Below are 20,146 nucleotides of genomic sequence, written 5' to 3' on the forward strand. Positions count from 1 at the left end.
ATACAGTTAATAGATGTTGGATCTACACACCAAACAACAAAAGATCATACATCTAGAAGTACTTACTACCATATAATATAATAATATTTATACAGTATCAAATATTATCATGTACCATCTGTTAACATTCTCACACGTCATCTTACTGTTTGTGAGCTGCTGCATCAGCCTGACAAAGTCTTTGTAGTGTCTCCTGACTTTGCCGAGCACGCCATCGTTGAACTCGTTAATTTGTCAAGCGGCGACGCTCAGTTGATTGTTATTTTTCATCCATAATGTTTCTATTTTTTGATTGATTGTGTATACTGCCTATAATTACAGTGGGTTACAGTAGGACCCTATTCCTATTATAATTACCCTTACATCTGTTGGATAACACATTAATTTCTTAATAGCGATGAGCATGTCAAACTATTATAAGAGTATCATTTGTTTCCTTTCACGACCCGATTAAAATAAATAATTTTTAAAATTTAGAAATTGCGTTTATACGTGTATGTTTAGTACACATTATCCCTGTCACTCTCTCTCTCTCACTTACACAATTTATTTTCAATATGTTTTTTCCAGCGCTCGAAATGAAGAAGTTTATGAACCGGAGCGCTCGACAGTTTTCTGAAGATATTTAAGTACATAGTTATTAAATTTTATGTGTATTTCACAAAAATAAGTGTGTTAGATTTCCTATTATATGGCCTGTCTAGCTCAGACGGTGAAGCTATTTTTTCCACGAGACGGAGCGATAATTTTACCGATTTCACGAACAGGAACGGCGCTTCGGTCCATTTCGAGCCCTGGTTTTTTCTCATGCGTTACAGATAGATACTCCAAGACAAATATGTATATATATAACGTAATTTCCAAAAGAGTTGGCTTTTATAAAACATGAACCCCAAAAAAGTATCACCAAATTAACAATGGCAGATTTACTATTCAATAAAATAGCATACAAATGGTTTTATGTACCTACTTAAATTAGTATACCAGAGAAATAACATTTTATGATAGTAAAATAACAATTTGATTTTGTTTTGGCTGTAAAATTCGATGTGGCTCTTGGTCGCCTCACGCAGAGAATGAGAAATGTATGTTAGCTACTAGCTCAGCCTATGCTCTTGGTCTAAATACACATTGGATTTGCTAGACTCGGGATTCGAACCCAAGCGCCCCAATGCAAAATACAATATGTCCAGAAGCTAATTTGTTCAATTTTCTAGTGCAAACTCATAATAATATGTAATATTTTCAACGATCAAGGATCAAAGCTGCATTTCTTGTGTACTGATTTAAAATACAAAAGCCTATCGCCAATAGCAGCTCAATTTGGAAAGCGCTTCAGTAAGTATTAAAAGCCATTCGTTAAAATTTGTCACAATTAAGTATGATTACTTTAGCATAGTGGTCTATGTGCGTGGGCGCAATACCCGAGAGATGCAGGTTCGATCAAAAAGATTTTTTCTATTGGTTATAATAATATATTTTCTCAGAAGTGTTTCCAAAATTATGTATGTTGATAATAAATGTAATTTGTAGGCTCAATCTTCAAGAAGGGTTTCTTCAGTATCTTTGGTATTTGTTAACAGTATCCTTACGTCTGTGTTTCGATAAATGGTGCTGGTCCAATAAGCAAGAAGGCGCAGGCCACAAAGATGCATCCGAGAACTGTAACCCACTTGGGGTTGAAGCCGCGGTGGTCGCAAGCCCATCCCCAGGCGGGCGCCGTTATGGCGTAGACTCCGCCGTTGATGATGAACATCAGGCCAAGAATCACGGGGGAGAATCCGAACTGGAAGTATCAAAAACATACTTAACTTGGTTGCAAACAACACCAAGGACTACGGCAGGCACGCATACAGAAAAATGGTTTAGGCAGGGTCCGTAATAATTTGTTTTCGAATTTTAAGACGGCTTCACGTACCACTGACTTACATACTTACCCCGCCTACTATTTATAGTATTTTGTCGCTTCAATCATGGACGGTAGTCCCTTTTTGATTTTTATTTGATACCTAGACTGTCCGCACTTTGAGTGAAGCGTATCAACCTGCAGGGATATTAACACGATCATACGTTTTCATTGCTCCAAAATAACATGAACATCACTCTGAGCAATTCCATAAACAAGACGGTTATCTACAATAATAAAACTGTTAACACACGGCATTGCGTCTTACTTGATTCCAAATGTGTCTGATTAGAATCAAGTAAGACGTGTTAACTGTACTATTCAACGAAATTTGACAGCTCATGGTTAACGCGATATGAGCAGCCGTGTTAATAAATATAACGCCTGAGAGTTAACTTACCAAGATAATTAACTGCCTGAATACAACATAATATCATATTTATCACCTTTTTTATTGATTTTGGTGTTAAGTGATATGTCAGAATAGCCCTGTTGGGATCGAGAAATATATAAATTAATTAAATGAATGGCATATTAAGTACTTCTTTTTCGTCAGGACTTCATGATTGAGGATCGTGGTTAGTATACATAAAACTAAGGCATTATTAATAATACATCAAATGGAACATGAACCCACAATATCATATCTAAACCCCACCCTATTACAGCTTTGATTTTTTTTATAAATATGGCTCCCAATATACAAAGGTAACAAAGCGAAATACTGGCAGTTTGTATTCTTATAATGAATTATTTTATAAGAGAAACTTACGTGACGCAGGTGAGGTTCCAGAGTAGCTTGGAGGAAGCCGATGCTGGTGCTTGTAATGATGATACTCATGGCTGCCATTAGTACTCCAGGAATCTTCAGTAGTGACAGCATTGAAGCTTAACATGGAAATAATATATTTTTTTTAAATAATGATATAGTCTCCCTAATAAGATCAATACTACTAGGGGCATCTAGCAACATAATACAATATGGTATACAATTAAATATGGGTAAAAATATATATTATGGCAAATACAAAATGCAAAAAGCCAATTACGAACTCCAATGTAAATTTGTGATTTTTCTTATAACTATCTGGAGCGGTCGCCATCTTGAACTCAAGACGTCACACAGACCACCAGCTACGATTTTAAGTAAAACACAATAAATGGTAAGCCATGATTGTATATTACCAGTGCTCGTAATGAAAAATTGTACAAACCGGTGCACTTGATAATTTACCGAAATTATTAACATTTAAATATGATTTTGATCCTATGTATAATAAAGAAATTATGTAGGTATATTAAATAAGAATAAACGTGTTAATTTTGTTTGTTATTCCGAAGTAGTAGAGATTGCAATAGCGAATGAAAATACCAATACCAATATTTCATATTGAATAGGTACCAGTATTAATTATATAGTAACTAAAAACACACCTTACAACTTCTAAAACCAGCGAGCGACTTGCAAAAATAGTTGGTTAAATTTAAAATTAGGGAAGTAGGTACCTATCTCTAATGCAAATATATTGTACGTGTCATTTTTAGTCACCAAGGAAATTGAAGATCAACGGAAGTAAACCAGACATCGCGTAAGCAGACAAAAAATGTACAGTTCTGGTAAACACATTTTTTTTCTAATCTCAATACCGAAAATATCGGTATTTTCTGGTTTTTAAAACCGGTATTTAGGTATCGAAAAATACTGGGATATCGGTTTTGAAATACCGCTATTGCAATCCCTACGCAGTACGTATGTATACCGAGATCAGACGGTCAGATAGAATAAACTTGAGGCCTGCGAGATTAAAGCATTTAAAATATACAGAAAGTGAATTTAAAATGTGTATAATATGTCTCGTCCAGTGACGTCCCTAGATAAAATGCCGCTCCTAGGCAGCGCCAAAATGCCGCCTCATTTCTTTACACATTATTTTTATCATCCTCTCATGATTCAAATATCTAATAAATGTGTTGTATGGATACATTACTAACATAATCTCAGACTAATTATTCGCAAATCTGCACGTGTCGTTTCTGGTCACCAAGGACGTCGAAGGGCAACGGAAGTAAGCTAGATATCGCGAACCCGACAAAACCAGTGAGTTGATTTTTTGTAATGGAAAGATATTTTCGTTATTACTAAGTTTAGTTAACTATTTCTATTATTCCACATGATTTTCCTCGATTCGCCGCCCTTCGAGTAAATGCCGCCCCCAAGCGACCCTCAATCTGCCTACCCCTACGGGACGTCTCTGGTCTCGTCTCTCTACAGTTTTCTATGTATTGTTGACACCCCGGAAGTCCGGGTAGGGAGGGGAGTCGGGGCCGCACGGCCGATCCGACCTCAGAGCTCGACTCTCCGGTCAACCGGGCGTCAATGAGGCCCTCGTAGCGTGCCGTCGGCAGAACGCGGGAGCCACACGGCCAGCTTCCACCCTTCGACTAGCTCAGAATAGTTCAAGGCGGTCAATAGTAGCTGGTTTTTAGTCCGGTAGAGCACGTTCAGTGTACGGTAGGTCTTGACAGTTGGGGGTAAATGCAGGATTGACGGGATGGAAAAATGATGAACGCACGTTGTTCGTAGCACAAATCGTTGCCGAAAGTTTTATTATTAATTAGGGTTCACAACAACAAAAGTTACATACACAACACAATGATACACATTAATAATTTCGCCACAGCCCTAAATTTGTTATTAATGAGCGCCGCAGACTGTGGCAATTAAAAAAATAAGGATCTAATCCTTCCACGTACGTATCACGCGAACTCTCAAATTATTTTTCACAATCGGCGAAAACCCTAAGAATGGTACGCGAGGACACACAGTCCTTCCTATCCAACGGCCTCGGCTTCACTACTTTTCTTCTCCCTTTTTCGACCCCTCGTATCCTTAGATGGATTAGGCGCGAATCACGCACCTCTCTGATTGGCCGGTCAGATCAGCCGAAGAAATTTTATTCGTCAGTTTTAGGAATTCCCCAAAAGCGCGTCTCGCGGTTACCGGGCGTTTCTTTACCTGCCCTTCTCGAGGTATATTAAAAAAAAACCCGCTTACTCTTGCCTTAATAACAACCCAAGGCTTTACCTGAGTATGGTTAAAAAATTTTGTAAAATTTAAATTTAAATTCCCGCGCTGTGTCCTCATTACATTTTTAGTTAATTAATATGAGCACCTTATGCATAAAACGGCGATGGAAGGATTTTGGCGGAATATGAGAAACATGAATGTGGCATCCATAACTTCGCTCGAACCTTACCCTTAAGGGGTTCTCCACTCACGTATAAGCGTGGAGGTATCAAGCGGCCCCATTCAGATTCGAGCGAAGTGCCCATTCTGTTTCCCGCCATCGTCCTTCCATCCTCGCTCGTATTACCGCAACATAGCGGTGTGCTCCTTGGCCCGTTTGCTTTATTGACGGTGTTATGACCAAACTCAATAAGTTTACATATAATGGGCCCTTCTTAGGGTCAGTTTACAATTATGTTCTCGCAAGTAATTCATTACAATTCAATAAAGGCATCAGGGCGTCGCCATGACCTTTGAATCGGCCATGAGCAACCTAAGTTTACATAGCTTTTTTCAGACAGGAAATATAATTCGTATAAGAAATTTACATTACAAGACCGGACGTCATTGTCCGCCTCCGTATCCTGCTTGAAGAGCTTATTAATTAATCATATTAATAACAATCGTCCTCCATTACAAAAATAAATTTTTAAACAATGCCTTGCGCTACATTTCGCACACGCCATGAGTCTCCATGACGCAGCTACATTCGCGACTTCTATTTTTGGCTTACAACTTTTTTGGTTATAAACAAGCACTCTCAGTACTCATACACGGTTATCCTGGGTTCTTGACATTTGGTCGCACACCCAACCGTTTACCATTACTCTGGGTTTACCAACGAGACTATCCCCCACCGTTCATATCCCGAGGGAGGGTCGACAGACGCCCCTAGCTGAGGCGAGTGGTTCAGACAGACCTTTGCGTGGTCGATCCCTCGCCCACATGCTCAGAGCGTGAACATCATCCCCCCAACGTTCAACCACCAGCAGAGTATACCTCGCTGCAGCGCCCCCGCGGTGGACAGTGATAACCAGCCTCAGTATATCCTGTCACCTAAGTAGCGGTTACAAAAAAACACAATCTTACAAGGTGGAATCTGGCATGAACGACATCGTTACAGGCCCATCACCTTCAGTTCGCTACCAATTACGCACACCGGTATTCTTACGCGGTGAAGCTACATTCACGAGCCCTGGATTATTTTTTGGACAGACATAATCCCAAAGCAACATTTATTACACATTACAATAAAAGAAAAAGAAAACAATTTAACAGCAATCAACTTTTCATTGGAACTTTTCATTCCTGCCTCACTACGCTAGTAACAACATATTTTTAAATTACAACAGAAATTCAAGACAAAACTAGGATGAAAACCACAATTACAATCATTAAACAAAGTATAAAACTTTAAAAACTCGTCCCTCTGCCATGAGGTGACCCTGATGCAAGCTTCCTACCTACGTTTCGAACCGCAAGAAGAAGGCGGGTAACTGAAGTACCCACATCGCTAGGTTGCGAGCAATTGCGTCAATGACGTTTTCGGCTCGTATGGCGGCAGTCCGCGCTATTTTGGTATCTACCTGTTTATTTTTACGCACCGTTTTAGGTCGCGTACGTCTACGGTGGCTATCTCTAACCGATTTCCGTGGTCTGAAACCCCCTCGATTTATATCCTTCTCGATGAAGGCATCCTCTCGCACCTTTATATAAATACCTTGAATTCCTAACTATAAGAGTAGATTCCGCACCACCCGTATCCACTTTTCTTCGAAAGAGTAGATGGTGGAGCATCGCCCGTCTTAACTCCGCTGAAAGCCTACCCTCATCGCCTACTTCAATACTACACTACTGCACTACTTCGTTACTTCACCCCCCCACTACTTATTTTGAGAAAAAAAAAATTAAAATGAAATTAGATTTTCTGATAATTCGGGTAGACACAACGACGCCATTCTGTCTCGCGGCTAAGCGAATGAATGCTGATGTGTCGCCCTTTCTGACACGGCTGAAAGCCCATTGTTATCTATCACGTTCGCTAAGTTTTCACAACAATGTTTCGGATTCACGTCCACTAGCTCTTAAAGATTCATCCTCACTCAGCGATATACAATTCACGAGAGGGTTGTGGCATTCCGACCCTGCATGTCAAATTACTAGAATATCCGGCCACCGATCGATAAGGGACCCTCAACACACAATAAAAATACACCTCAATATTGTCCTCCACCAGTCGTATCTCGATGAGGAGTCGACAAGCGGCCCCTGCGGTGGTGAGAGGGTCTTACCGAAGGCGTACGAGCCGGCCTCCCACACACTCGCCGGAGTGACGAATGGCGCCCCTCAATCAATCACTCCCAACAGAAGACAAAACCAAGGTGCCACAATAAAAAAAACAAATTAAGCTTCGCCTCGCTACCCATTCATGAACGGCGGAATGACTCGGCCGGCACTACCCTTCGCGATCTAGGCTTCCTCTCGACACACGCGTCACGTCAAGTCTCCCGCTCACGATCGGTACCATTACCTAGATGCAAGTTACTTCCACAGTGGGCTCTCGCAAGGTGGCGCGCGTAGCTAAGACTCATCTCGTCGACTCGCGGCAGCTCATCCTAACACCTCTATTACCACCTAACGAACGCGCACACTAAAAATCGTACCCTATATTCATCACCCGTATCTACATGCGTCCTTTCTGACACGGCTGAAGGCCTCTCGTTATCTACCACGCGCGATAAGTTATCACAGTGATGCTGCGGATTCACGTCCGTTAGACCTCAAAAATCTGCCCTCATCACACGACACCAACTCACGGGACAGTTGTGGGGGACACACCACCCATTACTAGAATATCCGGCCGCGATCGACTATTGACTCGTGACACAAAGAAAATACAAATAAAATACAAACACAATTACGGCGTACCTGGCGCGAACAGATTCGTTACACACCGACGCCCTCCGCACACTACTCTATCGCGCACACTGGCACTCGTGCTCAATGTCACTACATTCGTGAGCCCGCCTTAATCCTGACAGAGACGACAGATGCCTCCTCGATCAATCCCCGATCGAGAGACATGGTCCCACCTCAACGAGTCAACCAACCAGCCGACGGCGCCATCATCTAGTCAACCGCCCCGTAAGAAGATGCGCGTAGCTAAAACCTATTCCATCGGTCCACGGTAGTTCATCCCAATACCTCCATTCCTCCTTAACGAACGTTCCTCGCTAACGACCGTCACTACCTCTCTTCACACGCACTCACATACGTTCATACATGAGTCGTCATTAGGTAAATTAAACTAGGCAAAATTTATGGAATACAATTAACAAAACGCGCTTACAAAACAAAATTCAAAATTTAAAATAAGTATTCATGGTTATCATACTTAGTACACCATCCCTCCGTACTAAATACGCAATACAGAGTCATCAACCTGGCCAAGGTAGATTTATAAATGATGATTAAGATTCATTTTCAACATTTTTCATCTCATCTTAATTGAGTGAATAAGGTCATTGATATTTAATTGATCTATTTTATTCCGGACATCGGTTAAGGCAGTACCCAACTGCGGCATATACTGTAGTTATATTGTAGGTCTAACAACAAAATGACACATCAATAAGACATACACAGCAATGATAATAATACACAAGCATTACAATACGAAAATAAACAACAATATGAAATATGAATTAAAATGAAAGTTTTATATTGGCCTAGTCGTTCCTCCGTAGGGGGTCTCCTTCCTCGTCATCTTCTCCAGTTAGGGCCTGACAGGCGCTAACCGGCTGTGTGGCGGTCTGGCACCGCGTCGTCCGCGCCGCGATGGCGCATCACGCCTCTCCACGGACATTTCGTGGCCAGCATCCCTCTTGGTCCGCGCCGTCTTCTCGCAGATACACTGCACGGTACAACACTCAATAACTTCCATCAAGTCCGTATCGCAGTTATCCAACGTAAAGTTATAAATAAATTTAGTATTTATAATTTATTATTATTGTCGTTGATCCTTATTTGCACGCACTGACAATTGTTAGTATTGCAAAATTAACAGAAAAAATATAAACTTGAAAAAATATGTCCAAATGTCAAACTGACAGATGACAGCTGTCAAAAGCGACAAATAACAACACTCACAGCCGATCCAAGATGGCGGATGTCAACAGACTCAGCAGTTTCAAGATGGCGGACTATCACAACACCACAAACGTCAGAGTGACAGATGCCAACCACAACAGCCAATCCAAGATGGCGGATATCAACAGACTCAACTGTTCCCAGATGGCGGACGATCACAACGCCACAAACGTCAGAGTGGCAGATGCCAACCACAACAACTGTCCTCGCACTGTCACAAATGTCAAAATGTCACTGTCCACGTCAACTGTCAAAACGCTTTAAGCACACTAAATTTATTACACTGAATTTAGCACTGACTCTATTTCCTAAGTCGTGGATCCGGTGAAGCTCCTTCAGTACTTCACTGCCCTATTTCTGACAGATGCTTGCCAACATGACAAGAACTGTCACAGGTCCACGTTGGGCTCGCCAAATTTGACACCCCGGAAGTCCGGGTAGGGAGGGGAGTCGGGGCCGCACGGCCGATCCGACCTCAGAGCTCGACTCTCCGGTCAACCGGGCGTCAATGAGGCCCTCGTAGCGTGCCGTCGGCAGAACGCGGGAGCCACACGGCCAGCTTCCACCCTTCGACTAGCTCAGAATAGTTCAAGGCGGTCAATAGTAGCTGGTTTTTAGTCCGGTAGAGCACGTTCAGTGTACGGTAGGTCTTGACAGTTGGGGGTAAATGCAGGATTGACGGGATGGAAAAATGATGAACGCACGTTGTTCGTAGGACAAATCGTTGCCGAAAGTTTTATTATTAATTAGGGTTCACAACAACAAAAGTTACATACACAACACAATGATACACATTAATAATTTCGCCACAGCCCTAAATTTGTTATTAATGAGCGCCGCAGACTGTGGCAATTAAAAAAATAAGGATCTAATCCTTCCACGTACGTATCACGCGAACTCTCAAATTATTTTTCACAATCGGCGAAAACCCTAAGAATGGTACGCGAGGACACACAGTCCTTCCTATCCAACGGCCTCGGCTTCACTACTTTTCTTCTCCCTTTTTCGACCCCTCGTATCCTTAGATGGATTAGGCGCGAATCACGCACCTCTCTGATTGGCCGGTCAGATCAGCCGAAGAAATTTTATTCGTCAGTTTTAGGAATTCCCCAAAAGCGCGTCTCGCGGTTACCGGGCGTTTCTTTACCTGCCCTTCTCGAGGTATATTAAAAAAAAACCCGCTTACTCTTGCCTTAATAACAACCCAAGGCTTTACCTGAGTATGGTTAAAAAATTTTGTAAAATTTAAATTTAAATTCCCGCGCTGTGTCCTCATTACATTTTTAGTTAATTAATATGAGCACCTTATGCATAAAACGGCGATGGAAGGATTTTGGCGGAATATGAGAAACATGAATGTGGCATCCATAACTTCGCTCGAACCTTACCCTTAAGGGGTTCTCCACTCACGTATAAGCGTGGAGGTATCATTGTTATATCCAACTTAACAACTAATAATAAAATTCTCACCTTACGTTTAGAACCAAAATATAGTAGAATTTAGATATTAATATTAGATTGTGTATCTCGGTGTACCTACCTGTTGATTCAGTGTCCTCCTCTACGTCGGCATTTACTGGCAGAGCGAAGTAGCTCATGACTGCTGCAGTGAAGAGGACCGCCCCCATGATAGCGAAGGGGGTCGTGTATCCCCCGAAGGAGTACAGCGCCCCTCCGACCGTAGGTCCTGCAATGAGTCCCAAGCCGAAGCACGTCTCCAGCGAAGCCTGTAAATTAACATTTTCAAATAAGGATTATTGGTGTAAGACCAACACCAACTAAATATGAACTATTGTTATGTCTTCGGCAACGGAATTACCAACGATCCTTAGCGTGGTTCAGTGGAAGGTGTATGTCAGTAATAAGACTCAGTGTTGTTCGTCAAATAATCTCAAAGTATAGGTAGGTACACGGTATAAATAAAAGGGAAAGAACTCAGGAGAATTCGATCCGCAGTGAAAAAACTTGGAGAGTAAAGCTCAGAGTTGAATGATTTATTAGAATCATTTACAATGTTATAAATATGAAAAAGTAAGTAAGTAATATTAGTGAAGCTTAATTATTCATGTACAAGGATTTATACATATGTGTGTGTATGTAACACAGCTAGATAGGGTGTATAAATTGGGGATGATCAATAATATAATACTTAGTAGTACAGGTACATTGCAATAGTCGAAATCACACCAACCGAATATTTATTTATTTAGAAAAAGAGTATTACGGCATTAAAGCGATTGGCCAATGCGCCATAATACATAATAAATACAACATTATAAAACTATCTGAATTACAAATAACAACTAATATAACAAGAAAGTAGAAAAGACAGCATGTGTTTATGTAAATATTAAAGAAACATGATAATAATATACAATTATAAATTTAACCTATTTAATACGTCCACAAACATTATATAGTTAATAAAAAAAATAATTCAACCTTTATGGTGCCATCAAATAAGTTAATTGCACGATACACAGCATCATGAAACATAACATCTGTCCTGCGACGAGGTATCTTGAAGACCGTAGAGTTACGAGTGATATTGGTGGAAACATGAAAATTAATATTTGCCAGTATATACGGATTGTAAATGAACCCACGAAAAAGTAAAAAGAAATGCTTTAAAAGAGCAATCACTCTTCGGGTGGACAGGGATTGCATTGATAGCATACCCAGAAGAAAACGAGTCGGGAAATTCATTTTTATTATCATTGTCATAAGGAAAGAACCCATATGTCCTTAAGTATAGAAATCTAAGAAATCTATTGTGGACTCGATCCAACTTAATTGTGTGGATGAACCTATTAGGACTCCAAATAATGCTGGCATATTCAAGAATACTCAACACAAATGATACGTATAATGTACGTAGCACTCGGACGTTTTCGAATGATTTTGAAACCCTCATAACAAAACCAAGCATTTTGCTAGATCTAGTACTGATGTCAAGAATATGCTGATTGAAAGTGAACTTTGCATCATACAATACACCCAAATCTTTTATCTCCGTTACCCTACTCAATATTATACCAGACAATGTGTATGGGAACAATAAGGTGTGCCTTGAACGTATTCTTAACAATAAGCTGACTCTGACAGATTTGTTGAATACGCAGCGCTCGAAATGGAAAAGTTTACGAACCGGAGCGCACGACAGTTTTCTGAAGAACAATACATAGTTAGCATAGTTAGAAGACATAGTTATCAATTTTTTGTGTATTTCATAAAAATAAGTATGTTAGATTTTCTATTACATGGCCTATCCAGCTCAGACGGTCCAATTATTTTTTCCACGAGACGGAGCGATAATTTTACCGATTTCAGGAACAGGAACGGCGCTCCGGTGCGCTCCGGTCCATTTCGAGCCCTGTGAATACGACTTTTTAGTTCTAGTTCTTAAAAAACATCTAGTTCAAAAAAGCAATCGACATTCGACAAGTTGCATGCTTCTCGCGGTCTCCATATGCTACACCGGATCGACGTTCTTGGAAGGTTTGATTTATGGCTGTGTGGCAGACGAGGAGAGTTTAAATGTGAGAGCCGGCTAAGTAGGTACATAATTAGTAACTTAGGGTGTCGATGAATTAAACAAAAGACAATTTATTGTCATTGGGGATATATCATAGAGAAGGGAGTTATGCAAACATAACATTATATTCAATACATTGATACAAAATAGAAAATATAGTTGTTTGTTTCAATTTTATTGTTTTATACGTAACATTTGATGAATTTGAATTGAATCGAATTCCTCCTTCTCCTATACTGTCTTTAAAGACGTATTTACTATGTAAACGTAATACGTTTCACATATTACAAGTAATATCAGTGGTGAACATCAAGTGTGATACATCAAAATTTATAAAACAAAAAAATCGGTGTGTGTACTTATGTACGTGCGTTAGGAGTTATACTTTTTTGGCGTAACAAAACAAAATCAAAACTTGCGATAACCTAGATTCTTTGACAAGCTCTTAATTATCTTGTTAAATTACACACTCAAGAAAAAGGACCGCTTATTGGAACTCCGTTGGTTTATTACTATACACTTTAACTTATATTACTAAATTATATAATTATTTATCATTGTTTTTATTTTTAAAGTAACAACTGCCACTATGACGTTTAATAGTTTGTTTACGTAAGGAATTGCAAATGGCCGACAATAATAAATTCGCTGCCTAGGCAACGGAACAATTCTAAACTATAATATTATACTGTATAATCGTCACGGTTGGAGTATCATACTGTGGCGTAATGGTAGTGCGTTCGTTTGATAACTGAACAATTGGTGGTTCGAATCTGATCGAGTGCGTTTATTTTTGTGTAAAAAAAATTAATTATGTGTTACATGCCACACGCCAAAAATACACTCTGATCTGATTTTCCAAACGCTCCTAAAGCATCAATTACATTGAGCTTCTTTACGAGCTGTTTGTTGGCGAATTTATAATCTGCCTGTAAAGTCACCCAGTGTAATCATCGAACATGTTAGCTTGTTCAGTCGTTGTTGTACAGTCGTACAAACAGCTCGTAAAGAAGCTCAATGTAATTGAGGTTTAAAGAAGAATTACTTCAATAATAGGTACTGTTGAGATATAGCCGTCTAATAGAATGATATAATAGAATAAAGAAGTACGTGTCGACATCTAGCGCTCGCTCCGCCGAAGCTAGATACCGACTATTGTTTGTAAGAGGGAGACAGATTCTTCTTCCCCTCTTATGCCGCACCTGTGTGTGGCGTGATAGTAATCATCGGTTATTTAGAGCACACGCGCATATAAAATGTGATCCTTCTGTATAATGATATTCATGCAGATTAATATAAATAAAGTTAATCGTGTATTAAAACTACGTCGCTTATTTACGATCCTGAAAACAATCAACAATTCCCAACAGGTACTTTTTACTTACAAACATGGTGGCCACATTATTGGGAAATTCCTTGGCGATAATTGCGAATGATGCCGTCAGGAAGGCAGCATTTCCCATCGCCTCGATTATCCTGATCAGGAAACTGAGGATGATGAACGGATAATGACCGTTCACTTTATCCAGCAAGCTAAAAAAAAGATGGCATATTAAAAGAATACATTTATGTAGTATCTTATAGATTGTATGGAGGTGTGTTCACAGAAGTTTCTCTTGCGTTAACCAAACTAAATTATAACACATTGATCACTGACTATCTAACTCAGTGACGTCCTGTGGGTGTATGCAGGACATGCGTTGCTTAGGGGTGGCAAGTGAAGAAACTAATACGATCATTACAGCTTTTGAAAGCAGTGGTGATTTTTTATGAAGCGGACGATGCGGTCACTTCGTTAGAAAGTACTGACATCTCAATTTAAAAAAAAATACAACGGGGTCTCCAAATTTATCAGTGCCTCAGACCTGTACGGAAATGCTGTAATCCTTGATTTGATTGTATATAGTTTAGGATAATTAAATGGGTAGGTGTGCACAGTTTTTCATATAATTTGAGATTAAAAATTAAAGGGGTGGTATTCTAAGTCTGCCTAAGGGCGGCATTTTGCCTAGGCCCTGAGGACATCACTGGTCTAAGGTCTACCCCCTTACCCTCATTTCACACGTAGCTAATATTATCGCGTGCGCATTTTCCATTTACACGTCGGCGAACAATGGTTACGCGATAATATTCGCTGTGAATGAACCAGAGCAATTCGCTGTGTGTGAAACGGAGGTAAATGTGTATTGCCATTCTTTTTGTTTATTGTAATAATTAATCATTTAGACCAATGATACTCAACCTTTTTTTTCTTCTGGCCAAATACATATATTTGTAAAGTAACGCGGGCCGCAGCACTATTAGTGTGACGAAAAAAATCATGAACCCCCCCCCCTTTTTTACAAAACATTTTTGAGATTTTAAAAGTTATGCGTGTTTTTTTTTATTAATCGTGTGCAATAGCAACACTCTTATACCAGATCTGATGTGGACCATAATGACAATCCTCTTCGGGTGTCACTATCTGTGCGTCAAAGTCGAAACGAATCTCAAGATATACGAAATTCCTGATAATAAATATGTTTCGGGTCGCACATAAAAGCTTAAAGGGCCGTATGCGGCCCGCGGGCCGCAGGTTGAGTATCGCTGATTTAGACTTTAAATAGGTACCTCAACGCCTGAACAAACACTAACCATAAGTGAGAGCGAGAAAGCATTCGGCATGCGCATAGTCTTCGCAATATGCGTTAGAGAAAGAGAAGGATTATGTTATGCTTGAATTATTGTTTTTTATTTCTTTTGCTATAAAATAATTTTTTGTTTTGTTTTTTTCTCTATTAATTTGATTAACCTGTACTTTTCATTCCAAATTTCATGTTGTGAGCGTCTTGAATTTGTGATGTGGTCAATGTATGCAATGAGTCTACTTTCTCTATCAAAAATCGTAACGAACGTCTATTTATTTCATTAATGAACGTTATTTCGCTCGACAGTGCGGCGCCCGCTTGTCCTGGCGACCAGTTATCCCAGTCCCGTTTTCGCAATTGAAAGTGGGTATATACCCAAGTTGTTATTTTACTAGTCTAAAATGACAATATTTACAAGAGTAAGTACGTCCATACATAAATATTATAGAATGTTATTTTTACTCGATAAATATTCATCTCACAACAAAGATAAACAAATAGAACTACATATTGTGTACCTACATTCTGTTTTCAATGAACTCATTGTCAATGACTGTTTGGCTTATTTAATATTTTTCTGATACGTTTATATTATCACGTAGGAAAGGTTACTAACTACTTTCTTTTCTAATAAACAACCTAAAGATAACTTGGAAGTCACAATAATAGTATAATTTAATATACTTATTCGTATTATCATTTTGTTGAAGTATTATATAACAGATAAATAACATTTTTATGCTAATTGTAATTATGTAATAATTATATTAATTGGTTTTCTTATTTTAAAAAATGCATTCTATACGAATGCTTGGTGATTGAACATCCTTTATTTATCACTCAGTTTAATGAAAATAAATAAGTATTGACTGACAAAGTTCAGTGTGCCCTATTTATGTCGGATCTCCACAGCCTACCTCCACCCTTCTCCACTGAGTACGTGATATAGTAACGGTTTCCTGATAAAGTCCAGATATAATTAAACATACGAATTGGAGTGTCTCCTTTAGGATTTTTAATAATTATATAAATTTCAATTTCTTTTTTAACATATTGTGGACATTACAAATTATAAGTTTAAGACGTTTACAACATGACATGAAACATTATTATAAAGAAAAAAGTAATAAAAACGATAAAAATGAAAATATAAAAAGAGAACATAATTATAAATATAAATATACAAAAGCAGTGAAAACACAATTATACATCTATAGAACTTCAAAGAAGTACACCAAGTTTGCTAAGGAGACCAAATTTTAAGAATTTATATAATATCGCCTACCTAAACTCACCCTCACGCAAGTGGAATATATCAACACCCGAAGCAATTTGGTTAAACATAGTGATCGCCCTCCCAATTGGCATGACCAGTGGCAGGTTGGTTCTGCACCTTGGGAGAATAAACAACTGATGCTCTCTATTTCTTAGATAGTTATCAGGGAAACAGATCAACACTGCCCAGAATGGCAGAGTTCTCATTTATACCTCGTATAAGTCGAAAAAAATACATAGCTAAATAAAGATCTCTTCTAAATTGCAAACGGCAGTATGTAAGCATACCTAAGATAAATTCAGTTGGATAAAGCTACGGATATTATCCATAGAACCTCAATTAAATGAGTCTCAAGAATTTCTTCTGAACCCTCTCCACCATAAGGCCATACTTCAACTAATGCGGTGCCCAAACAATAGACCCACTACCAAGCCTGCTTCGAACTAAAGAATTAAACAAAGTTTTTAATACCGTAACATCCGAAAAGACCCGGGAAGTACATAAGACAAGCCCAACATTTGTAGCGCTTTTTACATAGATACAGAAAAGGATTTTTACAACGTTTTTATTAGCTCGTATTCTTGTTTGTCCGGTGGTTGTTTGTCCAGTATCATCTTGCAATCGATTTTTAACTAACTTTCCGACTAGCTGGACGTTTGGAACTTTTAGAATATATCAGAACACGATGTCAATGCATTTTTTAAATACTTTTAGCCATCTTTAAGTAGAATTGAATTAATTTTCAGTTAATTCTGTTTTGTATGGAAAGTTATTTCAGAAAAATCCGTAAAAAGTAAAAGACTATTATTGGTTGCTAAGGGGTGGTCCCAGCAACCAAATTATTAATATGTACGTGCGTTACTATGGAAATCAAAATGAAATGTCAAAATGACATTTCAGTATTCTATGTTTGTTTGTTTTTTATTTACTTCATATCAAGTACAAGTTTGAGCATATTGAGCATAATAATTCAACAGAAAAATTAAAAACGTTGTATATAAAAAGTTCTTTTTATCTTGTAATTATTTATTATTATTATCCAATTATTCAGAATAATGCTCAAACCATAAAGTAAACTAAGTTCTGGAATTCAAATATCATTAAAATTTTGGTCTGTGCTCAATTGTCTGCGTCTGCCAATTTTCTAACATGAATATTTTCTTCCTTGCTAAATGTTTGTGTTTACGCAGTCGAAGCAAGTCTGTCAAAATGGCAAAATGTCTTTCTACTATATTATGGTAAAATGTCAAAAACATTCATGAAAAAACTATACGGTTACATTTTCAATAGTTATCTCAGAAGAAACATTTTTGCCTGCTATCACGATTGATGGTTTCTAATCCTGGCGTCCTAAAGAATTTAAATTTATATTATGCGCCTATTAATTACCTACGTGGTCACAGCCATGACCTATTCTGGGTCAGAACTGTTTGCTCGAGTCAAGCTTATCAGTCACCATTAGCGAGGGGTGCAAGATTAGTAAATACGCTCCCTAAAGTCATAGACATTTTTAACCTACAAACTTATCTCTAGAATGGATGGGGGAGCCATTGTCGAAAACTACCCAATCAACTGGACAGAATCTGACATTCGAATGGCGTCCATATGGTAGAGTATATTCTATAAACTGGCGTACACGTCACACGAAAAGCATTGTGCTATCGCGTTCAACTGTTGCACGTTTTCAACGGGAGGGAACGATATTGATGCTGAAGCGGGGGGAAACCGGCACGCCAGCTTATAGAAGACAGACTCTAGTTCCATTTTTGACGGTTCTTTAAGTTTCCTAAGTTTGTAGGACTGTACTTTGCATTTTGTTTTTGAAACATTATTTTATTGTATAAAATTGTTAATGTTTTTATTATTATAATTCTTCTTCTTCTCTCTTATGAGAGTAATATTTGTTATAAGTAATGTAAATCTCATGTTGTGAACGTCCTGAATTTTGATTTGTTATGTCCACAATGTTTTGTTTTCTAAAATAAATAAATAAATAAATAAACAACAAGAAAGTAGTGATAAAAACAACGATTTGTTTAGATTTAGTTTCTGCATTTGCGTTGGCGGCATATTATGGGTTATGGCGACCGATGGGCAGTCTTTTAATATGAAAGAGAGCTTTTACCCGAATAAGATAGCACACGTCCCAGTTGTAAGGATTCCTCCATTGAATAGCAGCTTGGGCCCCAATTTGTTTAGATGTGCTCCATAGAGGGGGCTCACCAGGAAGACAACCAGTTCGAAGATACCGAAGACCAGCCCGTATTCTGTTGCCGAACAGCCTTTTCTTTCAGCCTGAAAAGACACAAAATAATATTGTTATAATATGTTTATGATAGTTTCTCCCATTCTTTATAATTTTTGTATGATGAAATAATTCTAAGCATTCGAAGACGGTCGATCAGATATTATAACATCAGTGACGTTCCGTGGAGGTAGGTAGGTCATGTGTTGCATAGGGGCAGCGAATGAAGAAATGAATACGAATACTATAACTTTACTTATGAAAGCAGTGGCGGTTTTTAATGAAGCAGTTGATAGGGTCGCATTTTAGTTTTAAAAAAATAATCGAAGCGTAAAAAATCTGACAACATAACTATTATTGTACTGTAATACCTATTTTATTATTGTCAAACAAGAATTTATTGTCGACATGCTAAAACTGTGAACTAACTTTCCCCTCAAGTGCAGATATATGCACTTCCGTTTTCAAATATGAGAAACGCCCCCAAATGTCTCATTTCATTTTACGCTCCCGTTGTGTACGAATGTATTAATTTAAGAATTTTGAAACATTTTATAATAAAAATATGTCTAAAACGATCAGGAGTGGTGTTAGAATTATTATTAGTAAACTTTTGGTTTATTGCGAAAAAGGAAATAAATCGCATCTAAAGGGAAACCTCTACAATATTTAAACACGCCTCTAGCATGCGTTGCCGCCATGACACTTCTACGTGCGACTACAGCGACTTTCTGTCCTCGACGATTTGTTGCTGACAGTACACGTTGTTATGGCGGTCGATAGCACAAGTAGAATTTTCACAAGGGTGCCTCCAAACCTGTCAGTACCACAGACCTATCTAAAACCACCAGTGTTTGAGAGTAGGTTTCGTGGAAATGATCCAATTTTCAATGAATGGTGTGTATGTCAATTTACAATTTTTGGTGTATTTGCCTGTTTAAGATACTTTGCCTATCGACGCCACTGTATGACTTTGTCCACGTAGTCTATGCCTGGACGTTAAGGCGCGTCTTGAAAATTGTACGTAAGCAGTTCGCCGTATCTTAATCAAAGGGGGGGCTAGCAGGGCTCTAGCCTAGGGGCCCGGGCTCAGGAAGGGCCCGGCGTGGCGAGTCGACTAAATAAAGTGATATAAACACACATCACAAATTCTCTCTAATATAAAAAAGTCGCCTGTGACGCTATTGTTCCTCAATATTGCTATTATTTAAAATTACGTGGTTGTAGCAATTAATTTTTAGTTGTGTATCGATACTCGACAACTCTATAATTCAAATGGATGTATTAAAATATACAAATACCTATACATATTAATTATATCGCGTACACCATTTCGTACAC

General features: G+C 38.6%; 1 protein-coding gene across 1 annotated transcript in view; it reads right to left on the bottom strand.

The window, feature by feature from the left end:
- The window catches only part of LOC147069205 (MFS-type transporter SLC18B1-like), a 40,007-nt gene that overhangs the window by 5,991 nt on the left and 13,870 nt on the right, over window positions 1-20,146 (bottom strand). Inside the window, exons 2-6 of the mRNA XM_085951072.1 lie at window positions 18,686-18,855; window positions 14,043-14,190; window positions 10,663-10,849; window positions 2,679-2,794; window positions 1,593-1,786 (exon numbers count right to left, since the gene is read on the bottom strand). Of these exons, the coding sequence (XP_085807198.1) occupies window positions 1,593-1,786; window positions 2,679-2,794; window positions 10,663-10,849; window positions 14,043-14,190; window positions 18,686-18,855 (815 nt within the window). The remainder of the gene's footprint in view (window positions 1-1,592; window positions 1,787-2,678; window positions 2,795-10,662; window positions 10,850-14,042; window positions 14,191-18,685; window positions 18,856-20,146) is intronic.

This window comes from Rhyacophila brunnea, unplaced genomic scaffold, assembly GCF_057557595.1.
Source record: "Rhyacophila brunnea isolate RB1 unplaced genomic scaffold, BYU_Rbru_1.0 scaffold_24, whole genome shotgun sequence".
In the NCBI taxonomy this organism is placed as follows: Eukaryota; Metazoa; Arthropoda; class Insecta; order Trichoptera; family Rhyacophilidae; genus Rhyacophila; species Rhyacophila brunnea.